This window comes from Parasteatoda tepidariorum, chromosome 10 (assembly GCF_043381705.1).
Source record: "Parasteatoda tepidariorum isolate YZ-2023 chromosome 10, CAS_Ptep_4.0, whole genome shotgun sequence".
In the NCBI taxonomy this organism is placed as follows: Eukaryota; Metazoa; Arthropoda; class Arachnida; order Araneae; family Theridiidae; genus Parasteatoda; species Parasteatoda tepidariorum.
In genome coordinates this window covers 38,507,435-38,520,563 of record NC_092213.1, presented here as the reverse complement: position 1 = coordinate 38,520,563, position 13,129 = coordinate 38,507,435, and the positions used below count along the sequence as shown (strand labels likewise).

General features: G+C 30.1%; 1 protein-coding gene across 1 annotated transcript in view; it reads left to right on the top strand.

The window, feature by feature from the left end:
• Window positions 1-13,129, top strand: part of LOC107454216 (uncharacterized) — a gene marked incomplete in the record, with an annotated part of 134,371 nt that overhangs the window by 114,137 nt on the left and 7,105 nt on the right. The window contains 1 exon segment of the mRNA XM_071186437.1: window positions 11,334-11,501. Coding sequence (XP_071042538.1) covers window positions 11,334-11,501 — 168 coding nt within the window.

Sequence of the window (13,129 nt, the reverse complement as noted above, 5' to 3'; positions counted from 1 at the left end):
TGATCATGATCATTGCTCTTATTATTGATTTGAAGACACCGATGGAACAGTTCTTTGATCAGATGCATGATCATGATTATTACGCTCATTATAGATCTGAAGGTAACGGTGGAGCAGTTCTATGATCTGATGGATGATCATGATCATTACTCTCATTATAGATCTGAAGATAACGATGGAGCAGTTCTATGATCTGAGGGATGATCATGATTATTGCTCTCATTATTGATCTGAAGATAACGATGGAGCAGTTCTATGATCCGATGGATGATCATGATCATTGCTCTCATTATTAATTTGAAGACAACGATGGAACAGTTCTTTGATCTGATGGATGATCATGATCATTGCTCTCATTATTGATCTGAAGATAACGATGGAGCAGTTCTATGATCCGATGGATGATCATGATCATTGCTCTCATTATTGATCTGACGATAAAGATGGAACAGTTCTTTGATCAGATGAATGATCATGATTATTACGCTTATTATTGATCTGATAACTAACGATGGAACAGTTCTTTGATTTGCTATGATCAGAAAATATAGTCCCCATCCCCTATTATTGTTTGGCATTATTGAGAACTGGTACTAAAGTAAGGGATTAGTATGGCCAGTTAAATACGATGTAATATTTGCGTATAGCTACTTGGTATGATCAGGAAATAATTCGCTCCTATGTTATTGGGAGTCGGAACAAATTGATGGATTAGTATCCAGTTAATAACGATGGTTTATCGATATTTAATATGATCTGAATATATACCTTTTCCTTTCTCTACCACCTACATTATGGAGAGCTGGTACGAAAGTAGTGGATTACATTGTAATGTTTATTGCTATTCGGTATTCTTAGAATACGTTCTTTTTTTTTTTTTCATCTTCTCTTTTTGTCGCCTATAATACTGAGTATTCTGAAATTAATGTAAATGTATTTAAGATGTAAAAAGACAGTTATCTAAACAGATTAAATTCCATATTTCCTTGGTTACTTTACTATATTTTTTCCATCTGAAACATTCTCTTTTCGTAACACATCTACAAATGTGACATTTAGGATTTAATCTTTAATTAACGTCGATTTATGCTTTTTTTGTTGCCACATTTTAGTATAATATTAATAACTGTCCAATAAAAAAGTTCTCTGCGGCGAAACTCCTAGTTTCATTCGCTGCGAAGTGAAGATTAACAAAATAGACTTGTATTTCAATTGAAATATTTAGAAAACATGCATTTTAATTTAAAACGTTAAAAATAAGAATTCTATTTTTTTTTCAGTTGTACCCTTTTTAAAGAATGGCAGCATTTTTTCTGTTCTATAATATAGAGAAAAAAAATATCGCTTTCACAGACTGTGTTTCTCTGCATCTCTGATCAATAAATAAATATTCCAATAGCAGCTTCTTTACAAAAGAAGTGCTTTCCCTGACTGCGCATTGTCTATTGTCTCGGCAGGAAAAAATGGTCTTTTCGATTTATGCTTCCTTTGTTGTCAGCATTTTGCCAGGAATGTTGACCAACTCTCTTTTATAAAAGGGTAACGCCCGCTAATTTGTCTGCAAAAAATCTTCTTAAATGGAGTAACTCGGAGGTTATCTTTCAAAGCCATCTTGGAGAAGGTAGGTTACAAAGAATTTTAAGTGTTGATCTTTAAGCCTAAATACCCGATAGTGTAAATCGTGATTTGAATATTAAAATCATAAGTTATACTTCATAAAGCAGTTGTCGCACCAATAAAGATTCAAAACACCGAGACGAGTTGTGATATAATGGATACTTATAATTAAACAGTACGATAAGAAGCTAAAAATAATTGTTTTTATCTGTGTTGAAATAGTCATTTCTAGGGAATGATTGATGAATAATTGTTGTTGTTAATATGCACTTTTAAGTCTTTACTGATTATTCGTATTTGGAAACAAATAATTCTAAGAGGGAAACATTTCTCAAGCGTCTGCTTTTTCTCGTTTGTAAGGGATTAGAATTTTAATAAATATTTGTCTTCTTCATTCATATAAGAACTTTTTAGCTGATAACGATGTCTTAAGTTTATACGTATGTGATTGATTGTGATGATGTTGTGCTATGTAATTATCTGTTAAGCTGTTGAACCAAGTTTCTAATCGGTAAATAAGACGGTATTCTTCCACATTTTAACGTTAAAAGGCTGTTTTTTCGAAAGCTCCATCGTCATATGAAACGGCAATTTTTTGCGATCAAAGTGCTATTTTCATAACTGCTGTAAGTGAACAACAGTTACTACTCATGACTCTTAGATCAAGTTTAGCTATCTATAACCAGCGCTCTCTATGCTTATTCTAAAAATAGCGTAAAATATCAATATGAAGAAAAGCCACAGTTTTTGTAAAAATGAAAAGCGTTTGTGGTTTTAATTTTTAATATTTATAAACTTACTCTTATTTATCATCTAGTTAGGGGAAATGTCGCCGAATTAGTGATTTTTTGAAAGATTTAATAATTTTTAAAATGTTTAAGTTATTTATCTATTCTAATGCTCAGATAATTCTGCCCGCCAAGATGGTACATATAGTTTAAAGTTCTTGCTTACTACTCATGTGTAAGGCTCTTAAATTGTAGCCTTTTTATATTCCTTGGAGGAACCATGTTATTAGCTGACTAAACTGTCTCATCGGCACTTGGCCAATATATTTTGTCTGATTAACTATATTTTATCTATATAGCTTATTATGTTGTCTTATAGCTACTTAACTAACTGCTTACCTAACTAAACTATCGTATGTAATGAAACGTTGCAAAGATTGTAATTCTGCTTTATAACTGATTAGATCGTCTCATAACTGTTTAGCTAACTAAATTGTCATATGGTATTGCATCGCTGTAAACACTGTAATTTTGCTATATAGCTAATTATATTGTTTTATAGCTGTTTAGCTAAATCGCCTGTTGTTGCACATCCCCAAGATCAGGAGAACTAATTCAGGTCCTCGATTTTGTGCACCCAAAAAGAGTCCAATAACATCATAAGATTTCCCGTTATATCTTGTCCGGTAAGCCCAAGTCAAGCAAGGATGTGGTCAGGAGACGTACTAAAAAAAAAAAAAAAAAGGCGTTAACGTGGTTAAAGGCGTTAACGTTAAAAAAAAACGTGATATGTCCTAGTATGTTCTTTGTAGCACGTGGTGCAGGTATCAAAGCACTTGGAATCACTTGAATATCTTAAAGATCTTAAGTGACCACTGAGAAAGCGATTGAGATAGATCTGATCTACTCGGCTAAATACAAGTCCCAGAGAGTCAGTAGTGTGCTGGTAGGACAACCAATAGTGTGCTGGTGGGACACGCCAAGGGTCTTTAAAACTAATCTTAGCCATGGAAAAAAGTTCCATAAATGTGAGAGGCATCGAAGTTGCCAGGGCCTCCCCCACACCGGTCTTGGCCAGATTTTCAGCAATCTCATTACCCATAATATCACCATGGGAGGGAATCCTTTGTAGGTGTATCTGATGAGTCAGAGAAAGTCACTTAAATTTTTTGAGGATACTGACCCCAATGCCATTTTTCACATCCATGCCAATTGGCAAGGTGTTGGATGGAGCATCAGAGAAGATGCAGATCTTCCGACCATCAATGACTGGCTCCATAGAAACAAGACCTTAATCGTCTTACTGCTTAGCTAACTAAACTGCCATATGTTATAGGATCGTATAAAAGGTTGTACTTTTCAGCTGATTAGATTGTCTAGCAACTTCTTACCTAACCAAAACAATCATAAGTTATCGATTTGTTTCAGCAACGATGCAATAATTTATAGTGATTTAGAAACGGACACCATATTGCAATATATCCAAAGCATATATTACATGAAATATAGTTTAGATTCTAGATGTCCTATTAAAAATAAAAAATAGTGATGTGATATGATTTTCGTATTATTTGATTGAAATAAGATATTATAACTAACAGAACACGTTAATATTTAAAGCGATGTTTATTTAGATTTAAAACTGACAAATGTGGTAAAACTGCGATATTTTTAATATAAAGTGAAGGTTTGGACTTAATACTATCTTAATTTTAAACATTGCAAGATAGCTAGTGATACGCGAATATGAGTCATTACACTATCTGCTTCTAATTAAACTAATTTCGACCTGTTTAAAAGCTGATTTTTAATTAACTGAAATTAAATTGTAAATGTTGGCATTTTATATCCGCCTTCCAATCATTCGGAAACAGGATCTTATTTGCTAAGTTGAAGAGGCTTACCGATATATATAATGCGCATCTTTCTAGAATTAAATGAATTACAGGAAAGAAAAACTTCATTTTATTTTCCTTCTAATTAAATCGGCATTTTTAAATGCGTTATCTATTTGTAAACACGTTAAACTCAATCTAGCAAAGCAAAAATTACTTTTTCCTCATGACAGAGTTGTAACCTCCTATTGTCATAATTATTTCAGTAGGTCACGCTAAAAGGCTGAAACTCAGGCAACTGTTTCCAGTGTATGAGAATTAATTAGGTAATTCGTCGCGGTCCCATGAACGTCCACTTGATTTTCATGACGCCGGTGCCTAGTCATTTTACAGTGCTTATTCTGTGTACGTCATCGCTTAAAATGACGTCATTTAGTATGATTTGTTTAGGTTTAAAGGTTTTTAAGTCCTTAAACACAAAAGAATTGAGTTTTGAAATCGGATATTTACATTCCAAACGGCTTTTCCAGATTCATTAGTATTATTATTTAGTTTTTATGGTGATGCGTATAGACAATGCTTTTGCACTGGTGATATTATCTGGAATGATGACACGGTGAGCAAGGATCGACTTACAGATCGTAGGAGGCTAAACGATTTGTTTGATTCTCCTTACATATTCACATGGATTGGAATAAATAAATGAACAAAAAATATGAGTAATATATAAATTTCAAAATCCTAATTATTTTGAAATTTATAGTAATGCTAACTTGAAATCCAATATTTATAGTACAAATGGTTTTTCTAGATTCATGAGTAATCAGATCTAGTTTTTGTGGTGATGGGTACAAGCTTTGGCCAAGGTACAAGCAATACTTATGCACTGGTGATAAGATCTAGGACGATGATCGACTTACATATAGCAAGAAGCTGGTTGATGCGTTACTTTGGGGCTGTTTACGCGTCTACGGAGCGATTATTAAATAAATAAAATGTATGAGTAGTGTAAGACCGACAAATCCTTTTAATGCAAGTTTTCTTGTAAGCTTTAGTTAGTATTTTTGAAAAAAAAAGAAGAAAAAAAGTCCACTTTAATATTTTATACAAAACTACATTGCTAATTTCAAAATATAATTGAAAGATTTTGCATTTTCATGTGCGTGTTTTCTGCACAAGCTCTGTAGACAACCGATATTGTTCTGTTCTGTGCTAACTGCGCTGCATAAAAAGTGAGAATTTAATATCTCTCCTAGGTAGTGTTCCCTCCGTAAAAAATCATCCCTTTGAAATACCTTATCTAAAATGAAAATACAAAAATTATACACATTCGAGAATATTTAAACGTGGAAAAAAAAAAGATTTACGCACATTGTGCACATTGTTTTCTAAACCTGAGGGGAAAAAACGCTCTTGAAATCTAACAAATCGTTTCTGTTAAAGTTAGCTGTAAAAACATTAAGAAAAGGAAATGATAAAATATCGAAACACAGTATTATTTTTTCAGTATTTAAAGTAATGAGTGATTATGTTGTATCGAAAAATAATTGCAATCTATTAATAATATCACAGATATAATAATTCGTTCTATTATAAAACATCCATAATAGTTTTAATTTGAAAGCAAGCATTTTATAGCAATAGTAGATTTGAATGGAAAAAAAAATCGAAATATTTATGAATTTATTACTAATGCTTAAGTAAATAAGTTATTCATCGTATCATTTGCTTTTGTTGAGACGTTTAATCAAAGGTCATCTGATTTATTTATTTTCCTTGCTTAGAAAATATTTGTTAGTTAAAAAGAAAATAAATAAATATATAATAACTTTTACTAGACTTGCGTCAATTCATAAAATAAAATTTTAAAGTAAAATATACTGAGTACTAAGAAAGAATGTAGTACTATGAAACTAAACTATAGTACTGAGAAAGAAAACTTGATTTACTTGCAAGAAAAAAATATCAAATTGGCATAATATATTTTTTATTATTATTTATTACTATTTCTTTTTATTTCTAGTATTAAAATTAAGGAAAAATTAAGATGATTATTCGATTATCTTAAGGAATAAAATGAATTCCTCGTTGCTTATGCGTGTCGTAAAGATTAAATAATATCTAGTAAGTAAATCTTCAATAAGAAACAACTAATTTAAAAACAAATTTATAGAACATATTTTTAAAATAAGTAATAATGTTCGTGCTGTCAAGGAATTTATTACATTATATTTTGTCATAAATCAATATAAATATTTAAATTAACTGTTGTGTAATGTTTACAGAACTAAAATCAATATGGTTTGTTGCCATTAAAATTACCTCTTCACAATTTACGCGAAGAATAATATTGCATGAAAAGTTTAATTTTGTGTTTGTTTGCCAAGAGATGGCAGCACGTTGATACAAACAATGCAGCGCCGTAGAATCAGCTGTTCCACGTATCTCGGCTAGTGACCTTGTCGGTTTCTTTATGTGTGTAGGTCGTTTCGGAACGCTCTGTTGACATTGTAATTAAAAGGACGTATAACACTCCCTTGTATTAAAAATAACAATATTCGAATCATGCACCGGAACATTACATTATTACACTCGACAACTGTTTTTTTTCTGTCCGTTTCGCTATTGATTCATTGTTATCATATTCTTTTTTTTCCAAACATTTATTATAGTTAATGGTTTCCGTCTGCGTTTCATTTATTCAAAGTGGATATTTCAATAGAAAGTAAACACACAGCGTTGATTTAATTTAGAAAGTTTTCTTTTGAATCAAAGGAAACTTTATGTAAGGAGCTTTAATGTTTTGTTTTACACCAAAACTTCGTAGTTATATTCGATAATTTTTTTAAATTATCTTTTGTTGTGAAGTAATTAATCTTTGACGCCAGTTTTAGCTTTGATTCTCGTCGGGCATGTTAAAAATGGAACATTATGATAAAAATCACTTCTAAAACTCACAACATACACTGAAAAAGGAGGAAAGTTTTGCAACCAAACCCTACATAAACCGAATAAAAAAAGTTAGAATAAAAATTAAAAAAAACTAACTTCATTATTTTTGGTACCAATGAGTGCATATATCTGGTATTTTTGGTACCAATTACAGCCACATTAAGGTTCCTGTCTTATTACCAACCACATATCTCGATTACATAATGCCATATCACTATAAACTAAGGGTTTCAAGTAACAATCAGTTATCCCGACTGGTTGACCCCCGTCATCTTTTATTTATTAACAATTGTATTCAAATTTCAATTATCAGATTTTTCTTTTCAAGAATTTTCAGAACGAAATATCCACCCATAAAATATATTAGTTACACACATTAAGGAGGAAAAAAAAGTCACTCTAATTAATTTTTACTCCAAGTAGATATTTTCTATTATAAGATGGATATTTTCAAATATGAAATGGACATTTTTCAATATGAGACAAAAGATATTTTTCTGTACAAAATGAGATATCTTCGATCTTGGAAATAATAAAAACCACAGCAACGGTAGCTTTTATTTATCACTATCGCAGGAGAAACAAAGTATTTTCAAAGATAGTTCGTTTTTATATAAATTGTGCAACAAAATATTCGCATTCGTAGTATCTTTCCACTAAGAGAGTGCCAGATTTTCCCCATCAACTCAGATGCAAATAAAGCGGAAGTGTTAAATAATTTGTATCTAATTCAAAATGAGAAGTGTTTAACTTAAAAGTTTACACTTTGCCAAGTGTTATCAAATTTATTGAGTTTTATTTATATATTTCTATACGTGTAAAGTTTTTAAGGTATTTAAAGTAACGGGCAATTACTTATTTCCTAATTATCGACATACTGTATTGTTAATTATGAAGATACTGTTTTTCTCAATATAACGATACTGCAAGCCCTGTAGTTTTGCCAATATTATTGAGGGGAAACGAAATAAAAAAATAAGAATAAAGGAATAGGTTAACTTCTGGTAACGTACTTACACACGACGCGGAAGCCGAGTTAAAAACACACATTGTTGAATTTAAAGCACCCACTCAATAGCACTTTATACACATATGCGCTTTTTTTTATTCGATGGTATTGATCAACTGTTCCAAAACGAAATTTTCAACAGATGGTTTATTTGCAGATGTATCCATCTCAGCTGTGCACCCTCCGTCAGGATGCAGATGCAAACGTTCTAAAAAGGCGGGAAGAAAAGTAACAGTTAGAACATATTGTAAAATGGAAAGAAATGTGTGCGTATTCTTTTTCTTTTGGTGAACAGCTTGTAAATTGAATTGAGATCGTTTGCGAATCGACTAAAAAATTACAGATGTCTCCGAAAGTAGAATTATCTTGAAGGAACGCATCTGCTGTTTCTGTTAAAAAGGAAACTTAACAAATTTATCGTGTCATTTTTCTCTTATTGTATTTTGTTCTCTATATTTAACAGTAAAAGTCTGTCACATTATATTAACTTGTTTCTAAGCTTTAATTTGATTAGTTTTAAAATTAAGCTGTCTAATTCATGAGATGATGATAATTATTAATATATTCTACACCTACTTTACAGTATGTAAACAGTTCTTTGATGGGCTTTGATTATAGCATTGGATAATAGAATCTTCTTCTATAAAGCTGCGTTAGACTTAAATTGAAAAGTTTAATTTTTTTTAGTTTAATAATCGAAAATATGTTCGTGTCAAACAGTTTAGAATACAAGATTTTTATTATTTGGTTTTATCTAAGTAGTCATTATCAAAATTATATAGATGCTGGAATATTAAAACTAGTATAAATATATAGCAGTTAATATATATCAATCTATTAACAGATATCAATTGTCAAATTTTTGTCATTAATAGACCAAAACATATTTTATTTAATAATTGAAAAATAAAACAATTTTTTTAACAGCAAAAACTTTAATTAATAAAAGATTAAATGTAATAAACACTAAAAAATGCTAAAAAAAAGTTACGTTTGTTAACCAGAATAAAGTGAATTAAAAATATGCACATGAAAATTAAATTAATATCACAAAGAAGGAAAATATATTAATAATAAAAAAATTGTAAAAAAGTGGGAATAAAAATTATTGTTTGTCTTTTTTATGTGGAAAAAAATCATCAATATCACGATATTCAATTGTAAATTTATTTTAACTGGCCTTTAACTGTTGGAAATATTTTTGAAGTCTGTAAAAAAATTGCTAAATATTATACAGATTTATACAATATTAAGCTGTATTAATTTTTAAATTTATACAATTTTATGTAAATGTCATTCTGATATATTCAGCCCACTTTAAAATGAAATTATTGAATTCAGTAAATAAAACTTTTATTATTAAGTACTTTGCATGCTGATTATAATATAACTTTTTATTACCCTGATTCATCTGTTAGATAAGTTATAAAATATATTAACTTATGTTCTAAGAAATATCGTACTTAACACTATTTTTTTATTATTAGAAACTCTATTATATTAAATGTAATCATTGAATCAAGCGATATATTTTTCTCATAAATAGCGCTCTTCTATAATCTTTATCTTGACTATTATTTAGTTTAAAAGTTTCCTGTCAGAATTGTGTAGGAAATAAATTTTTTAACTAAAACTTCACTTAAACTCGAATATTGAGAAGGGGGGGGGGAAGAGAGAGAGAGAGAAGAACAGCCTCAAGTTGTATTGTATGAAAAAGTTTTTCTTTAAAAAAAATATAGAAAAAATAAATCGTTTGCATTTCAATTAATTTGGCAGACGAATTTTTTTTATTATTATCACAGCTTAAAGCGATACAAACTGATGTGAATAAAGTGGCTTGTCAAAAAAGAAGAGGAAAAAAAAATTTATTTAACTCGAGTGATGAGTTCAGTGTACGAAATCCGCGTTCAAATATTGCTCTTTAGTTATTAATTCTCTGTGTAAACTTCAAGAGAACTTGAAAGGAAATTTCCCGAAGGGTTCTTCCAAAAAAAGAAGAATAAAGACCTATCAATAGTGAGGAAACGATTCAACTGATAATTAGGTTCGTTCAACAGATGACGCTAGTGAAGCGGCAAAAGAATAGGTTGCCACTTCGCGGAACTGTTTTTGTTATCTAAAATTCCACGATGAGTATTTACATACTTGATGCAAATCAATAGCTGAAAAATCGATTGGGGTGGTATTAATAGGGGATTTCTCATATATAAGTGTTACGGCAAACAGCCTTTTTCCTGCCTTTGTTGTCTATGGGCATTATTTTTAAATTCAAAAGTTTAAAGACTGGCTAAAAAAGATGTGCATTAAGTACATCTCTAATTTACTTCCTCTTAATTTTTTTCTACATTTTTTTTCATTGTTAGATTTTGTTGGATATGATTTTTTATGATAAAATCTCATTTAATTATCTATTGTTACAATTAAACGTATTTCAGCTTTAGATATAAAACGAAATATCGCCATAATTATAAGTCACGATTTGATTCACATAAACGATTATATTGCTAAACTATACAATGAAACTATACAATAAACTATTGATCATACATCGGGTAATTGCAAAGATTCGATTCGGACCGGGGACTGATTTGTCATTTTCATAGAAAAGAAGTATTCATCGTTTTTAATGACTGTATCGAACCATTTTACGTATTTTTAATTTTTATTTTATAAAAGTTGCGTGGTTTTTCATCAAATAAAGAAAGATAGTTTTGATTTCCTCATATAAATCCTTTAAAAAAAATTAAATATTGTTTCAGATAACGAAATGAATAAATATTTGAATTTGCAATACAGATGCTAATACAATTATTAAACATATTAATACATCTATGATAGATTTTAAAAGCTTTGCCACAAAACTTACAAATGTAAAAATTATTTCTCCCATGTTTAACTGCTTCAGAATTTCTTTAGCAACTAGACGGTCAATAAACAATCCTATGTTATAAAACTGGTAAAAATATTTTGGATTAACTTTACCCTAAAACAAGCTTGATTGAAATGATTTTAAATTTTTTTTCTTCTTCTTCTTTCGCTTTTGAAATTTATGAACGTTTAGTCCTGAATACAAAATGTGATTGAGCATTTCTGCATTGAACAAATTTTTTGATAATTATATTTTGAAAAAGTAGATTTCAAACGCTTAACATTTTCATTAACGCTTAACATTTCTTTTTGTTCTGTTTCTAGGTGTTGGTATTGTTTTAATAACAGTGAGTGGAATCGCATGGCGCCTGACGTCACACGATGCTCCATCGTGTAGGGCGATGCTAGGACTGCAAAATTCAGAACAGGAGCCAAACAGGAGGTTCGTCCCAAGGGTTCCGCCTTATGGTAGACCTCACCATCCCTATGCTGGTAAATTTTCATTTATTTATTTATTTTTTAAATATTGAGACACACGTGTTAAAGAAGCCCTTCCTCACACTGATCGAACGCAACTGTCGAAGGTGTGGTGACGGGAAGGGTAGATTCTAAATATGATTTTAATCCTTTTTATGTATATTTCACCATTAAGGATCAACATTTCATTTATATTTCACCACTAAGGACCACCATTTCATTTATATTTCACCACTAAGGACCACCATTTCAATTATATTTCACCACTAAGAACCACAATTTCATTTTTATTTTACCACTAAGGACCACCAATTCACTTATATTTCACCACTAAGGACCACTATAGATATTTACTCTAATTGGCAGTATCTTTCGATCCATATAAAAGGCAAGACCGCCACCCAATCACAATTTGAGATATAAATCATGCGGTACTTTAGATTCTTGATTAATTTTTTTGTCATAAAATTATGCCAATAAAATTCTGCAATCAAAAGTTTTTGATAGGTAGTTAAATAAGTATACTGTTGCTTGTTTTTTAGATTTATGATAAGTAATGTCATGCAATAAACGTTCAAATAATTTTTTTAGCGTTATCATTCATTTATCAGTTTAAACTGTAATGAAATTAGATTTTAAAAAATATGAAAACTTAAAAAGTAGTTTAAAATTACTTACTCAAAACCGTAAAACGCCTCCTTTTATTCCTTTAAGTTTTAAGGAAAAATGATTAGAATATCTAAAAATTATCAATCGCTATTTCTTTTAATCTAATAAAGCCGCTCTTCTGTTCTCTAACCTTTTTGAAAGGTATTGTGCTGCCTAATAATACTATAACCTCAAAATTTGTTAAATACAAAAAAATATCATGTAAACACAAATTAGAAATGTAACCTAAAATTCTAGATGGTGATGGAAGGACATAAGATGAAAAATGCTTAATAATCAAAAAATAAAGAATAACTATTTTTTATCTTTCGCTAAAGAAATCGTTAATTAGCCTCTTTATTATTCATATTAAAAAGTTCGATTTAAAATAACACGCTATAACCACGATTGTAGATAGCTCTCAAGATTGATTCAAAAGGCTTTGATAAGCATAGATTGAAGTTTAAAAAAGTTATATTACTGCGTGGCTGCAATCAAGGGCGCAGGCAAAATAATATAAAAGGGGGTGCAACCCTCTAACAAGCTACCCTCCCCCCGAAAAATTTTTTAAATATTCTCCTATTACAGTTTGTTTTGTTATTACATATACTTTCATCTGTTCATTTTTTCAAGATACATTTCTTCATTGTTAGCAAGATATTTTAAAAAAAGTACGAATTTCTTGTACTTACAAATTTTGCACAGAGGCGATCGCGCTGGCGCTGGCATAGCTACTGACTTAGAAGCACAAATAACTACAAACAGTAGTTTCGTATAACATTGGTATTTATTGTGTTGATGAAGTTTTACAGTTGCGAGAAGTCAGCTTGTGTTATACACCTTTGTTAAACTGAATAACTAATAGAAAATATAATATTATTTACATTTTATTAAATGAAATTTAAAAATATAGCTTAGATATCTGCCAAGTTTGTGAATGCTCAGTGTGCATAAGAAAAGAATCAAAGATGACTCAGAATTCATTGAAAAAGTTA